The sequence below is a fragment of the Ceratotherium simum genome, chromosome 28, assembly GCF_057802395.1.
Source record: "Ceratotherium simum simum isolate JZ-2026a chromosome 28, ASM5780239v1, whole genome shotgun sequence".
NCBI classification, from domain to species: Eukaryota; Metazoa; Chordata; class Mammalia; order Perissodactyla; family Rhinocerotidae; genus Ceratotherium; species Ceratotherium simum.
In genome coordinates, this window is record NC_141927.1 from 25,347,551 (window position 1) to 25,368,367 (window position 20,817).

The following is a 20,817-nucleotide window of genomic DNA, read 5'->3' on the forward strand; positions in this document are numbered from 1 at the left end:
AATGTCTTTGAGAATTGAAACAATTTTTATTTGTCAGGTCTTACTTGGAAAATGACTCCTCTTTCTCTTCTCACGCTTCTTTTGTCCGTGTCCCTGTTTTCATTTTGAATACGAGGCCCAGAGGCCCGCCTGCTCTGCTTTTATCAGCGTGCTTGCAGCTCCCAGCAGCGAAGCTCTTGAACCTTTGACAGCCCAGCCTTGTGTTCCCTCCCCCTTCAGAGCAGGGTACAAGTTGCCTGGCAGATAAGACTGACACATTCCTGCAGAGCTGAGCCCTGTGAGGGCCCTGGGGGGTGAGAACAACCACGGCTTCTGGACCGAGGGTGTATGACACCAGTGTTCTGCCACTCGTCTGAGGGATCATAGTTAGGATATAAGCTGCTCCTATTTCTTACCATCATTCGCATTTATTTTGGAAAGGAACGCAGAAGATATTGTTTTTGAATGTCAAAGCCACCATGTTTTAGTCATGTGGCCTTGGACAAGATTTTTGACTTCTCTAAGCCCCCATTTCCTCATCTATAAAATGAAGGTAGATGGTAATATCTGTACCATAGGGTTGTTCTGAGGACCAAGATGAAATAATTCTGGAGGTGCCAGGCATGGTGCCTCACCCAGAGCGAGCCCCCAGTTCATCTAGCTAGAACTATTACTTCATGTCAGTACTGTCTGTGTCTCAGTAGCTAAGGTCCCACCACTGGGCAATCTTTGGAGGTCCTAGGGCACAAATGAATCCCACAGAAACCCCAGGGAATAACTTCTGGGATTCAAAACTGAAATGCCATTAGCTCGGTGCTACCAACAGAAAAAGATAATGTTGATCTTTATAAAACTGGCCTCCTGAGTCTTTTTTGTTTGACTCAAATCTAGAGTTTGTGAAGAAAGCTTCCCCTGTCCACCCCTCCCACCCCCCGTAGGCCTCCATGCTTAGTAAACCTGGTTATAAACACCACTCAACCATTAAAGCCCAAATAAAGTCAAGTGGATATTTGATTACAGGTTTGATTAATGAAACCCAGACCTAAGATTCATTGTGACCATTCCGGATTCTTTAAATCCTGAAAACATTTGAGAACTAAAACATGGTGGGTATGAGTCATTTAAGTAATGGATGCTCCTTACAGAGGGACCTTGTATCCACTCATTTTAAAGTCTGTGGACTTCTTCTTAGTTATTTGTTTTCTTTCCCTCCCATCAGCAGAGAGAATTTTCCTGAACATAGGTGCTCTGGATTATCTTTGTTTATTCTGTAAACAGGCTACCACATAATCTATGAAATCAAAGGCAGTCTTATCAGCAGGCAAAAATACTTTCTATCCTCATGCATCAAAGTTGTTAGACAAGTTGCAAGAACAGGATCAGAAAGATAAAGCCTTGAAGAGGTTTCACGGTCAGTCTGAATTTCTGTGAATTAAATGCACTTATCCTATGAAAATGAAGAGTTGCAATTTTAGGAAAAACTGGAAAACTGATGGTGCAAGACAGCAGATATATTAAAGGTTTGCTTGAGGAAGACTAAGTGATGATCATCTGGAAGACGTTAGAAAGAACAGGGGCCTGAAGGGCTGTCATTCACACTTCTACATACCATTTATTCTTGCATATATAAAGAGTTTCTTGTTTCAGCTATTTCATTATTTCCCAGTGAGGTTGTGTTTTGTTTGTTTGTTTTAAGTATTTCATTTTCAACAAAACTAAATTATTTCACTAATTTTAAACTGACATTACTTTTTGGCAAGGGTAAAAAAAGTATTCAGAGGAGAAATATGACTCCTGTTCCAAAGAAGAATCTGATTCAACTGCTTATTTTTGAACTCTAAAGATTTTGACTCTTGGGCTGGCCCCACGGCTTAGCGGTTAAGTGCGCACGCTCTGCTACTGGCAGCCTGGGTTCGGATCCTGGGCGCGCACCGACGCACCGCTTCTCCGGCCATGCTGAGGCCGCGTCCCACATACAGCAACTAGAAGGATGTACAACTATCTACTGGGGCTTTGGGGAAAAAAAGGAGGAGGATTGGCAATAGATGTTAGCTCAGAGCCAGTCTTCCTCAGCAAAAAGAGGAGGATTAGCATGGATGTTAGCTCAGGGCTGATCTTCCTCACAAAAAAAAAAAGATTTTGACTCTTGAAGCTGCAGTATATGGATTTTTTAAAATAATCATTTGCACTGTTGCTATGACTATAGCAAGCATTATCCTGTCCTGTAGAGGAAGTTTTAAAAAGAATTGGGTATTCAAGGACTCAGATTTCCTTTCCGTACAAGAACTCAGTCAATTTTTGAATAGGCTATCTAAGATTATTATTTGTTGGAGATAACTAAAAACTGTTTTATTTTTGTATTCGAATTTTGATTTGAGATGGAATACACTGTTTATTTTACCAACAACTCTGCTTGGTTCCTTGTTGCTGGTCTATTTCTATGAAAGAAGACATCATTGGCTTTTATTTCTTGACACTGTGTAAAACTACCTAATGGCTCAACCGAGGGGCTGTTGAAGAATAAATTTCCTCACTGAGAGTTGTTTGTTGCATGAAGAATAAGAGGCACCTGACAGTATCATCACAGTGTGCCATTTTACTATATAATAGTAAAAGTAAATTTAAGTGAAAAAACTTAAGAAATATGTAGGTATTTTTAAACTATTTACTTTTTAAAGCAGTTTCTAATACTCTTCTAAATTATAGATATTAATGGATTCAGAGAAACTCATTAAACATGTCAACTGTTTGGAAAAAATATTTATCCACCCATCAGTGGTTTCCTATCTTTGCTAATGTTATTTCTTTGCTCTGTAGGCGTCTAAACACTTTAAATAAATGTGCGATGATGAAGCTGGAAATTAGTCCTCATCGGAAAAGAGTGAGTATATAAAATGTGTAATAGGGTGGGAGGAAAAGGGGCAGACCAAAAACTGGATTATGTGTTTTGTAAGAGGTTTTGTTTCTCAAACTCTTACTTTCTTGTTCCAAAAACATCTACATTTTTAATGTTATAATCTAGTCAAATTTACCAAAGACCCTGTAGCCTTATGTACTTGAAGCCAGTAGTTGCAGCCAGACAATAAATTGTGTTTTTCCTACTGTTTTTGATCTGAACAAATCATCTCTTATTTCGCCTCATTAACTCATTGCCTACTACATATTAAAGGTAGGAGGGTTAAGGAATCCCTGTGGATTTTGCATTATAGCTAAAGTTCTTGGGATCTCTTTGTCTTCCCATATATAACAGTAACTATGTTTCAAAGCTGTAGAGATGGAAGTGAAGGCTGGCTGGTGGCATATTGAAGAATAATAGAGATTTGGAGGGAGACAAGGAATTAGGGGAGGAAGAGAGGAGGGCAGGAAATCCCACACATTCTAGTCAAATGGTGACACATAACTGAATCGGATGGTGTTTTCTTCTACGTATGAAGTGTGAGGACCTTTTATGAGATCTTAGGAAAAGAGGTGGGTGTAGGACTGGGAGTGAGTGTCACAAATTAGAGTAAACACGAATAAGTTTGGTCAAAGAACATATTTCTGACCGTTCAGAGTACAAATTTTAATTATCCTAGAGTCCCTGACCTGCCACAAGTTGCCTTCTTGGGGGAGTTAAACCTTTTAAACAAATGAACTGGAACCTCAACACCCACTGAGCTGTGGAGAGGAGTCTGCAAGGCAGCGTTTACTGCTGTCTACTCATTGTCCTGTGAAACTTGGGTCATCCGATATTTTCCACACCAGTGGGAAAGACATGCATCGTGCTGAATGGTGCCTTTTGATACCCCGCCGAAAAGGCTCAGATGCAGTAGTTGGTGTCACAGCGTAACCCTGAGCCCTGCCCATAAATCAGGCGTCATCAGCCAAGATGTTACTTAGTGTTCACAAATGGTACCTGCTGTCAGAATGGTACATGCTGTCAGGAGTGGGTATTTGTGAAGCCTGATTAAATTGCCTGGAGCACGTCTGAGGTTGAAACTTCACAGGATCCTTGTGGCATGAATTCTAGTTCCCATGTCTGGTGAGGGAGGGAACGAAAAAAAACAGATAAGAGGCTGAAAAGTATGGCCCTGAAGGCATGTGATGGCTTACCTGGCTTGGTGTCCCTGTTGGTCTGTTAGGAGATCTTGTAAACTTTTAGGGTAGCTAGAGATTTCAGTTCCCACTCTTCTTAGTGTTTGGAAACTACCTTTTTAATTGCAAAAAGGAATATAAACACATACTGTCAACAGACAGCAACACTGGAGGTAGACCAGAGGGAGTCCTACCCGTTGCTGACTCCAGTTCAAAATATTTTGCATGCCTGGAATTTTCACAGATCTCAGAGGTTTCCTCTGAGAGCAATTAAAGAACTGCCTATAGATCCCAGAGTTGCCATAAAGTAACTCTTATTTAGCTTGAAACCCTTGGTGAGGCTTTTTCCTGTTAAATTATTTACATACATCTTTGTTATTTTTAAAAAATAATAAAATAGAGGCCGGCACGGTGGCGTAGTGGTTAAGTTCACGCCCTCCACTTCAGTGGCCCAGGGTTGGCAGGTTCAGATCCCAGGCGTGGAGCTACACACCGCTCATCAAGCCATGCTGTGGCAGGCGTCCCACATAGAAAAATTAGAGGAAGATTGGCAACAGATATTAGCTCAGGGACAATCTTCCTCAGCAATAAATGAATAAATAAATAATAATAAAATAAAGGTGTAAGCGGGGAATTGACACTGACGGTGCATTACGAGCAGTCTCTTGGTCCCCTGGCCCTCAGCATATGTCTTGCTCCCTGCTGTCTGCCACTCCCAGCACATGAATGGCTCCATTCTGTCTTTGCAGAGTGAGGATTCCGACGAGGACGAGCCTTGTGCAATAAGTGGCAAATGGACTTTCCAGAGGGACAGCAAGAGGTGGTCCCGGCTTGAAGAGTTCGATGTCTTTTTTCCAAAGCAGGACCCAGTCCCTGGGTCCCCAGACGATCCCCACCTGAAGAACGCGGCGAGCCACGAAAGCATGCTGACGGACCTCAGCGAGCGTCAGGAGGTGGCTTCCGTCCGCAGCCTCAGCAGCACCAGCAGCCTCCCCACCCATGCGCCCCACAGCGGGGACGCTGCCACACCCCGGACTAACTCCGTCCTTAGCGTCTGCTCCTCCGGCAACTTGGTAGGCAATGACGACTCTTTCTGCAGCTTGCCCTCTCCCAAGGAAGTGTCCACCTTCAGCTTTAGCGTGAAAGGCCAGGAGAAGAACACCAAGTCCAAGACGCACAGTCTGCTGAAACGCATGGAGAGCCTAAGGCTCAAAGGCTCCCACCACAGCAAGCACAAGGCGCCGTCCAAGCTGGGGCTGCTCATCAGCGGGCCCGTCCTTCAAGAGGGAATGGACGAGGAGAAGCTAAAGCGGCTGAACTGCGTGGAGATCTCCGCCCTCAACGGCAACCACATCAACGTCCCCATGGTACGAAAGAGGAGCGTCTCCAACTCCACGCAGACCAGCAGTAGCAGCAGCCAGTCTGAGACCAGCAGCGCTGTCAGCACGCCCAGTCCCGTCACCAGGACGCGGAGCCTCAGTGCCTGCAACAAGCGGGTAGGCATGTACCTGGAGGGCTTTGATCCGTTCAATCAGTCGACGTTCAACAGCGTTATGGAACAGAACTTTAAAAACCGCGAGAGCTACCCGGAGGACACAGTGTTCTACATCCCAGAAGATCACAAGCCTGGCACTTTCCCCAAGGCCCTCTCCAATGGCAGTTTCTCTCCCTCAGGGAATAACAGCTCTGTGAACTGGAGGACTGGAAGCTTCCATGGCCCCGGCCATATCAGTCTGAGGAGGGAAAACAGCAGCGACAGCCCCAAGGAACTTAAGAGACGCAATTCCTCCAGCTCCATGAGCAGCCGCCTGAGTATCTACGACAACGTGCCAGGCTCCGTCCTCTATTCCAGTTCAGGTGATCTGGCTGACCTGGAGAACGAGGACATCTTCCCCGAGCTAGACGACATCCTCTACCACGTGAAGGGGATGCAGAGGATAGTCAACCAGTGGTCCGAGAAGTTTTCAGACGAGGGAGACTCTGACTCAGCCCTGGACTCGGTCTCTCCGTGCCCATCCTCTCCCAAACAGATACACCTGGATGTGGACAATGACCGAGCCACACCCAGTGACCTGGACAGCACAGGCAACTCACTAAATGAACCTGAAGAACCTGCCGACATCCCAGAAAGGAGGGATTCTGGGGTTGGGGCCTCCCTGACAAGGTCCAATAGGTAAGAGCTTTTCTTCCCTCTCCAGGTTGGGGAGGGGATATCAGAGAGGGACTCTTCCCTTTGTTGTGTAGGGGGACATGGGATTAACTCTGGCATTCATAGCCATGTGAGTTCCTGAGGAAAGTGACAGCCCAGGACATCCTAACATCCAAAAAGAATAGATATTGTTTAATGGGTAGAGTTTCAGTTTGGGAAGATGAAGTAAGTTCTGGAGATGGATGGTGGTGATGGTTGTATAACAGTGTGAAGGTACTTAATGCTGCTGAGCTGTACACTTAAAAATGGCTAAGACGGTAAGTTTTATATTAGGTATATTTTGCCACGGCAGGGGAGGGAAGAATGGAATGGAAGTTGAGTCCTCTTAGTTCCTAAGATTAGGTGCCAGCGAGCAGCCCACTGCTAATTTTACATCTACCTGCTAAAAGGCCTTTGTAATCACTCCCTCTCCCTTGCTCTCCTGTCGCAGGCACAGACTGAGATGGCACAGCTTCCAGAGCTCTCATCGGCCAAGCCTGAACTCTGTATCACTGCAGATTAACTGCCAATCCGTGGCCCAGATGAACCTGCTGCAGAAATACTCACTCCTGAAGCTAACTGCCCTGCTGGAGAAATACACGCCTTCTAATAAGCATGGTTTTAGCTGGTAAGGGTTTAAACCTCTCAGTAAACTATATTTGGAAATGTTTTCAGTCGACTCCTTGAGGCTGTCCCCACACTGATTATATGACAGTTCTATCCTTTGTTAATATCTTTAGTCTGTCATCCTAATGCAATCAGTCCCTGCGTTCTTGAGGCCACATTTGATACTGCTTAAGCCAGTATAGCTTTAGGGAATTACCAGGAGGGTTGGTTGGTTGAGTTTTCAGCTCTCTGAGTGACATATTGCCAGGCGATGGGGTGAGAATGGGTAATTCTTCCATTGCATTGTACGGGCGCTTCCTGCCCAGCGGTAGGAATAGCCCACCATAGGTAAATACATGTATATTATCATATCATATTTTGGAAGGAAGGAAGGAAAAATGTTGTTTAGATCATAAGATATTATGCAACTGACTTTAAAATGCTTGATGTACAGTACCTGGCTTTATAATCCTATTCCTGTCTGTTTTTAGAAATCATTTTTGATGTGAATATTTGCAGCATCCCTCAAAAATCTACCTGTGCTAAACAGTTTAGGTTATGCTTTTTCCAACAAAGACTCTTAAACGGTGAATCATAAATTTAAGGAATTCACTACTCAAAGATATTACAGACTAAAATATACATGAAGGTAAAATTTATCAGATAAACTGTCCATAATTATTTTGGAAAATATGGCCGTTGGTGTTTATGACGTGAAATGTAGACAATGGGCTGGATGGGTCGTGGATTTGACCTAATATGTACGTATCTTTTCTACGATCAGTGCAAAGCAGAGAAATGTTTCTAGATTGACATTCCAGCACATTTCCCAGTGTCGGCTGGGTGGCCTTAAGTCTTTTCACTAATCTGTTTATTATCCAATTGCACAACTACTGTTTCTTATAAAAACAGAGAGCAGGGCCGGCTCTGTGGCTTAGCGGTTAAGTGCGCGCGCTCTGATGCTGGCGGCCCGGGTTCGGATCCCGGGCGCGCCCCGAGGCACCACTTCTCCGTCCAACGCGAGGCCGAGTCCCACGTACAGCAACTAGAAGGATGTGAACCTATGACATACAACTATCTACTGCGGCTTTGGGGGGAAAAAAATGAATAAATAAAATCTTTAAAAAAAAAAAAAAAAAAAAAAAACAGAGAGCAGCCCATTTCATGAGTAGCGCTCTATAGCAAACCAGAGTTGCTTGGGAGAGTCCGAGGAGCAACGGAACTGTCATTTCTCTCACCAGCTCCTCCTTTCCTCAGGACTCGTAGTGAGTTTAACTTCAGCATCAAAGCACCTCCTGTTCAAAGGCTGTTATTATGTGAGCCTTGCTAAATACAGAAGTTGTTTGTTCTGAATGACAGAAATAAGTATTGACCGGTTTATCCCCACATGCTTCAGATTCTCAGTGGAGGTCGTAATGTGTTCTTTGCACATTCCGCCGCTGGGCTTTTCTCCCCCGACAAAGCAAGTATTATGCACGCTTATAGCCATGACACCATATACGTAACTGTATGGAAACACAAATTTGGCTCTGTGCTTTCGTGTTACCTTTCCGAGAGCTATAAACGGTAACGCTGTTGGTAAGCACTCAAAAGTCCGAATGGTCTGTCCCCTGCAGTGTTCCTCTGTGCTCCTCCTGCTTAGAGTCATAGGTTCCCTGCTGGCTATTTAAAAAGGCATATTTTACATTCTCCTTTCTGAGGTGCCCACCCCCTTCCCACCAAACCCTCAGGAATCTGAAAGTCCATAACACTTCTTGAGTTCTGGTCAGTTTTTCCAGTGAGTCAAAACCAAATGTAAAAGCCTCGCATTGTGGGATCCATCAAGTGGGGAGAAATTCTACACAGAGTCCTTTTCCTGTTCGGCCTTGCCCTTTCTTGTCCCATTCAGAGAGGTCATTTGTAGAGCTGAAATCTCTGCTTGACAACATTAAATGCATGACATCGGTTTCCTGCTGTTGCTTATACTGTGGGGCTGGGCCTGGTGTCAGGACCCCAGGGATCCTGGGGGAGGCTCACAAAACCCTCATTGTTCTTTCCCGTCTTTCTTTAGAAACCTAAAGATGTTATATTCTCCGGGGTCATCAGCAGGAGAGTTTATTTTGACTTTGGGTCATTAGCTTGGCCCCCACCCTTGAGTGCTGGAGTTGGTTCTCATTATGTTGGACCAACGTCATGTATTTGCTGTTTTCTCATCCAGCATTACCTGATCCTTTTTACCCTAAATACATTGGATCTCATCAAGAACTTAGAAATGATTCTTGTCTGTTTTCAGACAAATAGGAATTTGTTTTCCAAACTGTCATGAAGCACCTAATTAGGGTCTTGGATGTTGATATCTGCTTCTGTTTCTTCCTGTGTCACCGTTTTATAAGGAAGCCCAACAGCTCCCTTAAGAATATAGACACAGTTCTCAGAGTTAACAGTGGAAGGAGAACCCCCAACTGAGGAAATGTTACTGGGCTTGCCAGTCCCAACTCTTAGAAGATCTAGAATGGCGTTGTCCAATGAATCTGTCTGTGGTGATAGAAATGTTCTGTAGTTGCACAGTCCAATATGGTAGCCACTTCCGGCTAGTGAGCGCTTGAAATGTGGCTAATACAACTGAGGAGCTGAATTTGTAATTTTATTTAATTTAAATTTAAATAGCCACCTTATTAGCAAGGATCTAGAGCCCACAGGGTTTACCTGCAGAGATGGACAAGTGTAGACAGACAAGTAAACCTACCTACCTAATATTCTTTAAATAGGGCTGTGCCCAAGTTCATGAAAAGGATCAAGGTTCCAGACTACAAGGACCGGAATGTGTTTGGGGTCCCTCTGACAATCAACGTGCAGCGCACAGGACAGCCCCTGCCCCAGAGCATTCAGCAAGCCATGCGCTACCTCCGCAACCATTGTTTGGATCAGGTGAGAGCCACCATGTGCAGGTCCCACTGAATCATGGGAGCTCAGATGCATGCTTCTCTTTATGGTTTTATAGTGAAAATGTTGCTTCCATCTTGACAGTTAATGTTTTTCTTCCAACAGGTGGGGCTCTTCAGAAAATCGGGTGTCAAATCCCGGATTCAGGCTCTGCGCCAGATGAATGAAAGTGGCATAGACTGTGTCAACTATGAGGGACAGTCCGCGTATGACGTGGCAGACATGCTGAAGCAGTATTTTCGAGATCTTCCTGAGCCACTAATGACGAACAAACTCTCAGAAACCTTTCTACAGATCTACCAATGTACGTGTCCTGTGATCTTAACGTCGTTGGGTGGGGAAAAGTGGGACCACTGAAACCTGTAGCTTCCTTTGATGTCAGTCTTTTGCTCCACATGATGACCTCTTGGAAATGCATATCATCAGTTTCTTCTTTGCCCCCTTGTTTGTGAAACAGGTTTCTGTCTACCTGTTAAATAATGCAAAAAAAATTTCCTTTAGCATCATTCTCTAATTTCTAAAGCAATTGTACATTTTTACATTCTGATCCAGGTCTAGATCTAGATCAGTGTTACCTAAGATGCTTAAAAGAGCAGGTACCAAAATCTCGCTCTGCCTTGTCTACAGAAATTTCAGATGCTTCACATCTCTCCAGCAGGGCCTGTTGTGTTTAAAATTTCACAGGTGTCTGTGCGTTTTATCTTGCCGTAAAATGAATAAATAATCTTTTTCTGTTATTCATCTCAGCTTCTGCCAGAAATACTTGGGAAAACAATACCCATGCCCTTCTCACTTTTAAGTAGAACTTAAGGCAAACAGTTGTCTAAATTAATGATCAAGATCAGGATTATAGCTTTTACAGCCTCGTGTTTTTCTTGGCTCGGTGTGGTATTACAGCAATGTAACTTAAAAGCAGTTTCTCTTAGAGCTCAAATTGTCTTTAGGACTGGCGCATTGGACTTTATTTTATGAGAAATGGAGCTGGTCTGGATTATTTCATTATTTGTTTCATCCTTTCAGATTTTATGAAAACACAGGTCACATTTTCCCCACCAAGGTATTTGTTATGTACTGTAACCATGGTGCTGTTTAATCAGTGTGTCCTATGGGGCTGCATTTGAGTGTCTTGATTTTTCCACCACATGCCTTTTGAAAGAAAGATTTGCTTAGTAAAGGAGACCTGAAGGTTGGGATTAGCACTTTCTACATGTATATTATTTTATGGGTTTATTTCTCAAACGTGTTTTTGTAATAGTTTCTGAGTAGGCTTTCTAAAACTTAAAGCAATTACTAGTTAAATATATCTGTTGTTTAAATTGACTGACTATTTTAGCGGCTTCCTTGTTCTCATTTCAAGAATGAGCGGATAAGTTAAAGTTATGAACATCCCCAGAGATGCTGAACATTTTGTAGTACAGGCTAAGAAATCTCAGTTCTTATCCTCTCGTGTATCTTAGATAAGATTTTTCATTGAAACCCAACAGAAGTCTAAGTATATGTTTTCGGTAACTGAGAATGGTAAGCTAGGGATTTCTAAAAAGTTCTTAGGAAAAGAAAAACTGTTCTGTAAACTAAAAGAACAGGAATCATCTGGATTGAAGTCCAAGGTGGATTTAGGAGTATATTGGCGTTGTGGGTGTTTAAAATTTTCTAACTCCTCCACAGACAGGAAATACTTGAGGGTAGTGACGCTGGTGGCGATCCCTAATTTCTTCCATCTTAACCTCGAGTACACTTTCTGCAAGTGCTTGTTCAGGACGGGGCTGAGGGCTTTGATGCTGGTTATTTGCTTTGGGACATTTCCTTGCCATGTACGTGGAAAATCACTGAGCTGATGGGGGAACTTTTGGTGTTGTACAGATGTGCCCAAGGACCAGCGCCTCCAGGCCATCAAGGCCGCCATTATGCTCCTGCCTGATGAGAACCGGGAGGTTCTACAGACGCTCCTTTATTTCTTGAGCGATGTCACAGCAGCTGTAAAAGAAAACCAGATGACTCCCACCAACCTGGCTGTGTGCTTGGCGCCTTCTCTCTTCCACCTCAACACCCTGAAGAGAGAAAATTCTTCTCCAAGGTACGGGTCGGATGAGATGTGCACACGCATGCTTCGTTCTTCAGACTAAGGCAGCCCACCTTTCTTTTTAGGGTTGGCCCTGTGTTTTTGTTGGATTCATACCTGAATCAAGCAAAAAGGAGTGGGACCTCCTTCCTTCACAGCCCATGCACCTTCCGTGCTTCTCCCTCCTTTCTTCTCAGCCCCGGGGGTGTGACTTCCTAGACAATCTTGTTAGGACAAGGTTTGGAGAGAGAGATTTGTTCGAGCTTTGCTATGGCAAGTGTTTACCCTGACCCTCCCCAGTGCTCTCTGTAACACTGTCATCAGATGTTCTGCCAGCAAAGAATCATGTGGATTTACTGACCTAAAAAACTGGATGGGGTGTAGGAGCTCTGCTGCCTTGGCTTCTGCGTGGTCATTAAAGCCAAGCCCCTGGCCTGTGCTGGAAGTTGAAAGGAAGTAGCTAGATCTAAAAGAACCAAAGATAATGTTGAGCCTCAAACTTAGGACCTGACCTGAGCCAATTGTTTGCAAAGTTTCTCTTAGATGTATACAAGGTGGGCGTGGCTGTAGATGAAGTCAGAGAATCTGGAAAATAACAAAGGCTGATATTTGCTCAGCACTGACTTTGTCCCAGGCATAGAACAACTCCTTTGACATTCATTATCTCATTTAATCCTCGTAACAATCCTAGGAGATGAAGATACCGTTAGTTTTATTTTACATATGAGGAAAGTGAGGCTGTGGGGTGGTCAGGTAAATAAGTAACTTGCCCATGTCTGACAGGAGGAAATGGCAGAGCCAGTGGGAGCTTCTTACTTCTATGAATATTTCACGTAAAGGCCTCATAGGGGAGTGTGTGAGGAAGCAATCACCAACCGGACTTCACCCCACTTGCCATATCCATCCAGCTGATCCTCTTCCTCAGCTCTTAAGGAATCTTGACAAATATTTCTTAGCTAGAAGCATGGGGGCTGGTTGTGCTATCTGAGTTAGCTTTGCTTCTGAAAGCCACACAAGGCTTCTACATCCTTTTAACTAGTTCTAACCATTGACTGGGGCATTCCAACTTTAATGGGATAGAGAACCAGAGATGAGCAGAAGAGTGGGATCAGATAAGATTAAGACAAAACCTTCAGGAAACAATAGATTTTTCCCTCACCTTCAGGAGGGGATCCTATTTATTTAAACCAGAAAGAATAGTGACACTATTTACCCCAACATCCAGTGCCTCCCACCCACGTACTGCTCAGAGCTGCCCTTCTTCCTCCCCACCACACATACACACACCTTCCAAGCTGCCCTATTTAAATAAGAACCTATTTAACGTGATGGCTTTAAATAGGCTAGATTTCACTGAAAACAGTCTCTCTCATGTTTTTTGTGAGTTGTTGATAAAACCGAGAAATTCTAGTGACCAAAGTAGTCTTGAACCACTTAATGACAAATAGGCTCCAGTGAAATAGTTTTTTTCTCTCCTTTGGGTTTCCTCAAATAACACACCGATTAAAAATATATAAATATTTGAGGGCCAGCCCCATGGCTTGGCGGTTAAGTGCGCGCACTCCGCTGCTGGCGGCCCGGGTTTGGATCCCGGGCGCGCACCGACGCACCGCTTCTCTGGCCATGCTGAGGCCGCGTCCCACATACAGCAACTAGAAGGATGTGCAGCTATGACATACAACTATCTACTGGGGCTTTGGGGGAAAATAATTAATTAATTAATTAAAAATATATATATATAAATATTTGAATTTTTCCCCTCCCTCATTTCTTCTGCCTAGGGTAATGCAGAGAAAACAAAGTTTGGGCAAACCAGATCAGAAAGATTTGAATGAAAACCTCGCTGCCACTCAAGGGCTGGCCCACATGATTGCTGAGTGCAAGAAGCTTTTCCAGGTGAGGCGTTGGGAAGTTTTGTTATTTGTTCAGGATAATGGGAATAGGGACAAAAACTTAGGCAGCCTATCTTACCAGAAATATCTTTTCCCAGCTGGAGATTATATACATAGCCTGAGAATGTCTTATTTATATATTTTATAATATATAAGCTCATTAGAGTTAATATGTTTAATGAAATTGCCTACCTCCATACCCCTTTACTTAATAAAAAGCAAAAGCGGGGCTTGCCCAGTGGCACAGTGGTTAAGTTTGCACGCTCCACTGCGGCGGCCCAGGGTTTGCAGGTTCGGCTCCCGGGCACGCACCAACGCACCACTCATCAAGCCATGCTGTGGCGGCGTCCCATATAAAGTAGAGGAAGATGGGCACAGATGTTAGCCCAGGGCCAATCTTCCTCAGCCAAAAAAAAAGAGGAGGATTGGGGACAGATGTTAGCTCAGGGCTAATCTTCCTCACCAAAAAAAAAAAAAAAAAAAAGGCAACAAATGATCTGAAATAAATTCTGTATCTGAGAAACCTGCCTTCATCAATGTAAGCCCTATTTTTGTCATTTATCTTCCTACTATAACTTTATTTTATTATTTATTATCCTCCTACTGTAATTAACCTCCTTACAGTAGAATGAGCTTTTTAGGTACCTTTATGAAGGTGCCCTGTTTGTACTCACATACCATATGAGATCAGCAGGGACACCCTCCATCCATTGGAACCAGAGGGATGGACTGCCTGCATTGCCTCGAGGATCCAGTCCATTGTTTCTGCCCTGCCACTTCCATTGATGGACAACGAGAATGAGTACAGGGGGCTAATCTCCTTTCTGTCTCTCATGTCCCTCAAGGTTCCTGAGGAAATGAGCCGATGTCGAAATTCCTACACCGAACAAGAGCTGAAGCCTCTCACTCTGGAAGCGTTGGGACGTCTTTGTAATGACGACTCGGCTGACTACCAACACTTCCTCCAGGACTGTGTGGACAGCCTGTTTAAAGAGGTCAAAGAGAAGTTTAAAGGCTGGGTCAGCTACTCTACGTCTGAGCAGGCTGAGCTGTCCTATAAGAAGGTAAGTCTTCTCCCTGTGGTCAGCCAGTTGAGTGCCAGTGGTCAGGACTTGGGTTCATCAGAGATGAGAGCCTTTTGCCAACACAGGTCTCCATGGGGATCTGTCACCCATTCCCTTTCTTGTAGAATTGGGCAGCCAGGTGATTCATATCCCCCAGAAAACTCATCTAACACGCAGAGGAATCAGACTATCTAATGAAATCCTTTGGTTCCACAGAATCATACCAGAGTCCCCTGGAATGTTTTACTAGTGGTATTGGGCTTTAGGGCATTTTATGACGTGCTTAGAGTTTTCCATAATTTGGTCAGAATCCCCTTGCACTCTCCTCTGTTCTCAGTCGCTCTATTCTTGGCCCTTTAATGAGTAGGGAGCACTTAGGGGAGAAATTAACTCGTTAGGACTGAAAGCCCCTTGAGGGCAGAGGCATCTTGTATGGCTTTCTTAGCATGATAGGCCCATAAGAGGTATTTATTGTTACTGTCTCTACCACCCTTAAATAAATAAACAATGAGAGTGGTCTGGATGGCCATGCAGGCTTTGGGATGCAAATAAATGATCTTACTTTATTGCATTGACCCAGGTATGGGTCCCAGGAAAACAGATGTAACAGTTTTGACCAGAGGTGACACCAGTGGTTCTATTCGCTTGCTGGCCTGCTCTTGAATATACTTGAGGACAGCAGCCTCTTAAAGCCATAGACAATTATTAGCCTCTAAACATATGACCATGTACCCAGTTAGTAATTTGCCTTCAAAGTCTAGGTGTGTGTGAATTGTCTTAGTGCTGAAAACCACATCCTCTCTTCAGGTGAGTGAAGGACCCCCTCTAAGGCTCTGGAGGTCAACCATCGAGGTCCCTGCCATGCCTGAGGAAATCTTAAAGCGCCTACTTAAAGAGCAGCACCTTTGGGATGTAGACCTGTTGGATTCAAAAGTGATTGAAATCCTGGACAGCCAAACTGAAATTTACCAGTATGTCCAAAACAGCATGGCACCCCATCCTGCTCGGGACTACGTGGTTTTGAGGTGAGAGCTTCCAAATTGATGATTGTGGCAAGGATGAGCCTGTATGTCACTGAATGTTACAAGGTGGTAAAATTATTTAAAATAGAACGTTTACCTCCAGAAAAGTGTTGAACTCTTCCAAATATGGAAAATATATCTGCATTTATTCTCACAGTGTGTTTATCCCTGAAAATAGTTTGAACTCTTTTGGAATTGAGCTCAGAAAGAGAGGCACATTCAGAATCTGCTCATTGGTCGCAGATTCTTGTCCCTTTTAGGATAGATTTTCTTGTTAGAAGAAATAGCTGGTGAGTGCATAAGCCAGGAAATAACATTTGGGTCCCAAGTGAGCTGTGGTTAAAGCTGATTTATGTGTAATTCATAAATTCTCTGGAGACATTATTGAAAGAGGAATTCCAAAAATCTTTGAGGAAATGTCACATCATTAGTCCAGAACTTTTCCAGCAGAGCAGCGCCCATGTGGATGTCCATGTTCTGATAAGCTTGTGAAATATAAAAATGGTTTTCAATCACACTTTAAAGTGGTTTTCTTTCAAAGAAGTGACTGTGTGAGCATCTATACCCACTGTAGAGGTGGCTCTGCACAGAGTTATTCATTCAGGAGTCCTCACACAGTAGTTCAGAGGATGCCATCCACCCAGGGCTGGGTCACACACAGCGTGGCCACCAGTCCTGCCCCTCAGCTGTCTCCTCTAAGAATGAGGCTCCGTTTTCAACTTGGCTTCCAAGAGATTCCATTTTTTTCCCTCTGGTTTTGTCTCTATAGGACATGGAGGACCAATTTACCCAAGGGGGCGTGTGCCCTTTTACTCACATCCGTGGATCATGACCGGGCGCCTGTGGTGGGAGTGAGGGTCAATGTGCTCCTGTCCAGGTATCTGATTGAACCCTGCGGGTCCGGGAAATCCAAACTCACCTACATGTGCAGAGCTGACTTAAGGTACGTTCTGATTCTGATTTTTTGACATGGCAAAGGTCATGAAAAAGACTGAGACTTTTTGCCCGCTATCAAGTATGGCTTAAATGAATACAGTGTTGTATTTTGGATACTCCATGAAGAGTGGAGCTTATAAAGTTAACACCTGCATGTTTCTCGGTCTTTTGGGTACCACTTCCTAATTTTGATCCTTTAGAAAATGTGGTACCAAAACCAATGTGGATATGGTGGTTCTGCTAGGAATTTCAAGCCACAGGAAATGAGAATTCGAACTAGCAAGCAGATGTTTCTCATTTTATATTCAAAGGTGTTTGAATAATGTGACATGCCCTTTTAGTAATTAATCAGGCCTATACACTGTGCGCCGTACATGAATGTGTATTCATATCAGAATTCTAGTGAAATGTGGCAATGCAGATAAAATAATGAACCTCCGAAAACTCCTTCCAAAGAGGCTCTCATATTAAATAAATTCTCATTTGAAATCTTTACATCTCAGTACTTCTTCAAATATTTATGTGATCTGTTTTTGTTATATATGCCAAAGCTTTCCCTGAACAGTTTCACTCAATACCTGTACTCAGTATGTTGTTTCTTGAGAAACTTCTGGTTCCAAATGTGCCAGGAGTTTATCTTGGAATAATCAGAGTAATCTTTACTTACACGTTTTGCTGATCAAGAAGTGGAAGTGTATTCAGAACTCCCTTCAGCTTATTTCAAGGCTTTCCAACTTGACTAATTCACCTGTTTTTCCTTCCCGTTGTAGGGGCCACATGCCAGAGTGGTACACAAAATCTTTTGGACATCTGTGTGCGGCTGAAGTTGTGAAGATCCGAGACTCTTTCTGTAATCAGAACACTGAAACCAAAGACAACAAATCTAGGTGATTCTTGAAGCAAAGCAACTGTGTCCACCATCTGGGCGTTTGGTTCCAGAACCCTCACCGATCCTTGGAAGATTGGGTTTTGCGTCTAATCCTGAAACAAAGAAAACTACAAGTTGGAGTGTAGGCATTGACTAGAGTGATATGATACATTTTTAAAGCTGCTTCCTGTTTGTTTAAGGTCTGTATTATAGACCTTGACTGGAATATATAAGACTGTGCAAAAAAATGTATTCTTATTCAAATTGCTTCTGAGAAGCAAAACTCTATATATACGTTACGGAAGATAATGAAGATACTTCATTCTGTTGTGATTTTGGTGTATGTGTACCTACGTCATTTTATTTGCAGTGTGATGAGGGACTGGTGTACCCACTGGAATAGTTGGTTCTCTTTGATATGTTTTCTCACTGAGATGAGCAAAGAAAGGTTTGCACAGAGGAGTGTGTGTATGTGTGTTTGTTGCTGGTTGAATGGCACAGAAGTATAAGTAAGTTGGAATGCAGTGTCTGGCACACTGAGACGCCTCCAAGAAGGATATTGATGCATCGAGTTCAGTTTAACCTGGAATATCTGACTACCCATGGGTCCATCCAGAAAGGAAACCCTTGTCCATTTTTTTTTTTCTGAGTTTTTAGACATATTCTCCACCAACCTCTTCTTTACCTTAAAAGTAATTGTAGTAAATTTACTCATATCCCATTTCAAACACAGCTTGTCTCTCAACCTAGTTGCAAACAGTGATGTAATTTTTAACCAATAGAGATTAGTTCAGGGATGAAAACCCTCCCTTACCAGCTCCGAAGCACCGTTTTTTGTGGGTTTTTTGCTGAGGAAGATTCGCCTTGAGTTAACATCTGTGCCAGTCAGTCTTCCTTTATTTTGTATGTGGCTTGCTGCCACAGCATGGCCGCCAATAAGTGGTGTAGGTCTGTGCCCAGGAACCGCACCTGGGCTGCTGAAGTGGAGCATGGACCACACCAAACTTAACCACTAGGCCATGGGGCTGGCCCCTCGTTTTGTTTTTTTTTTAAAGCTGAGATGTAAACAATGAACAGTAACATTTACTCCTGAATCAAGCATCAAAACTTTGACCTTTCCAAAATCTTTGCGTTGTCATGTTTATAACAGAAACTTTTAAAGACACTACGGATAGGAACATAGGAAGCTATGTATGTCCCAAGGAAATCCCTGTAAATTTAACCCAACCACAAAAGTTGTTGTTACTAACAGGATTTATGAAAGCTGCACGTGTTTATTAATTGGGTTTGGGCTTATCAGCAAATAGGTTTTCTGGCTTATTTTTTTTGCTTTGTTTTTCCTGCATTTTTTCTTTTTCTTTATGGTACCCTTGGAATATATTTTAGTAGTAATGGAAAATAGTAATCATAGTAAAAAATTTTAAAAAACCCAGTGCAGATTTTTGGAAGGGTGGTCTTTATACAGGTTTTACTGTAATGGTAAAGATTGACTCAAGAGACAGTATTAGTGAATTTATTTTATATGGATCAAAAGTGAATAATGTATGAATGAGAGTTGTTAAGAAGGATTTTTATTTTGTTATAATTTAGTTACCATTGTCAGTGTTATTTCAAAGGTTTTGAAGAATGGGGGGGCAGATTAGAGTTTTAAAATTTGAGTATTTTGGATATCAGTGTTCCTCATGAAGATATACTTGTATATTCAATTTTAATGGCTTTCAGATTTGTAAGATTGTATGTTGTATATACCATTCTATTAAGAAAAAGAAACATGTACACATGTCCAGTGTGCTTTCAAACATAGATAAAGCATGATAAAGATTATTATTTAAAATATACTTGTATTTATACCTCAGATAATCTTTTGGGTTTTGTACCTCAAGGCTTTTTTTTTTCCTAAATGTAAATACACTTTACATGAATACAGTCTAAGTGAAAAAAAAAATAAAAGAAGAGGTTTATAACTTGCCCTATATCTGTACAGAATATAATCAATAAGTGCACTATTAAATGTTTAAAGTAAGGGAAAAGTCTGGCCTGCTTTTCTTCATATTGCATCTCACTCCCACCCTTAAAACCCCACATAGCAAGGCATAGCATTCTAGCATCAACTACAATGAAAAGATAGTTTGCTGAAGGAAAAATGGGACTGAAAATCATTCCGAAGCCAAACTGCATCTGAGCCACTCACTGACAAACAGGAAACCCTGGTGAAGGTTCAGGAAGCATGGAGATTCCCTCTGAACAAAGGTCATTAGGAAACGATGCTGAGAAAATTACAAGAATAAGCAACAGCAACAGAAAGAGGCTCATAAGCAAAGCCAAGGTCACTGACTGGTTCCACAGAGGGTCTCTTTCCCACTGTTTGGCTTTCCTGTTGAAAGAATTCCTTACATATTTGACAAGAGGAGAATTCAAAGGATGTGAACATTTTCAAGAACTCTGTAAGTCACCTGAAGTGATGTTGCCAGAACTTCCTAATTGTGACTAATTGCCTAGATTGTAAGCTCTTTGAGGGCAGGGCTCTTCACATCTTTATAATCCCCTACAGCAGCTTTCAGTGTTTTGTACTTGTAGGCACCTAATAAATTTATTATTTGCTAAGTGGAATGGATTGAATTAGCTTCTGTTATTTGAAAAGGAACGGCATCTTAAGCCCTCCCTTTGGCGCATCACTGCCTGTTCTGAGATTGCAGAGACTGCAAATTGTTAAACCTAATGGAATCTTTAAGTTTAAACTGGCAGAGATGCATAGCTACTCTATATCGATGCTATGGATACTGGTTCTCAATTAAAAAGTTCTTTGTGATGGAATTTTAACCAATCTCGTTTCTCAGATACAATTTGGTATTGATCTTAGAAGAGGTTTTATTTTGACAAATATTCACTCTGGGCATAGAAAAGTGGAAAAACCCAACCTCATGATAATTTTTAAAAAGACACACAGACCAAAGGCTTTTTAAATTTGCTCTGCTTCCAGACCTGGTTTCCTCAGAGCTGTATAAAATAAAGAGCAAAATGTCTTATGTCTGAAATACCTCCTACTTTAGTTGTGTGCACAGTTCTGAAGTCATGAGTTACTAAAAGGCTACGTAAGGTCACCAGGACGGAGGAGATGCTCTCACAGACACTTACTGTAGATTTAGATTGCTTTTGTCACACCGCCCATTTACTTATTCAACTCTTGTAGTCAATTATTCAACACCT

The 20,817-nt window shown here is 42.7% G+C and overlaps 1 protein-coding gene across 4 annotated transcripts in view; it reads left to right on the forward strand.

Moving 5' to 3' along the window:
- LOC101398187 (rho GTPase-activating protein 7) overlaps window positions 1–20,224 on the forward strand; it is a 168,325-nt gene extending 148,101 nt beyond the window's left edge. For all 4 annotated transcript variants that reach the window (XM_087418456.1, XM_004428802.3, XM_087418458.1 and 1 more), the window contains 11 exons: window positions 2,797–2,860; window positions 4,803–6,226; window positions 6,693–6,869; window positions 9,595–9,754; window positions 9,875–10,073; window positions 11,630–11,843; window positions 13,610–13,724; window positions 14,566–14,784; window positions 15,592–15,809; window positions 16,576–16,749; window positions 17,513–20,224. In XM_087418456.1, coding sequence (XP_087274582.1) covers window positions 2,825–2,860; window positions 4,803–6,226; window positions 6,693–6,869; window positions 9,595–9,754; window positions 9,875–10,073; window positions 11,630–11,843; window positions 13,610–13,724; window positions 14,566–14,784; window positions 15,592–15,809; window positions 16,576–16,749; window positions 17,513–17,633 — 3,057 coding nt within the window. In that variant the 5' untranslated portion in view covers window positions 2,797–2,824 and the 3' untranslated portion in view covers window positions 17,634–20,224. The remainder of the gene's footprint in view (window positions 1–2,796; window positions 2,861–4,802; window positions 6,227–6,692; window positions 6,870–9,594; window positions 9,755–9,874; window positions 10,074–11,629; window positions 11,844–13,609; window positions 13,725–14,565; window positions 14,785–15,591; window positions 15,810–16,575; window positions 16,750–17,512) is intronic.
- Window positions 20,225–20,817: the final 593 nt, after the last annotated feature.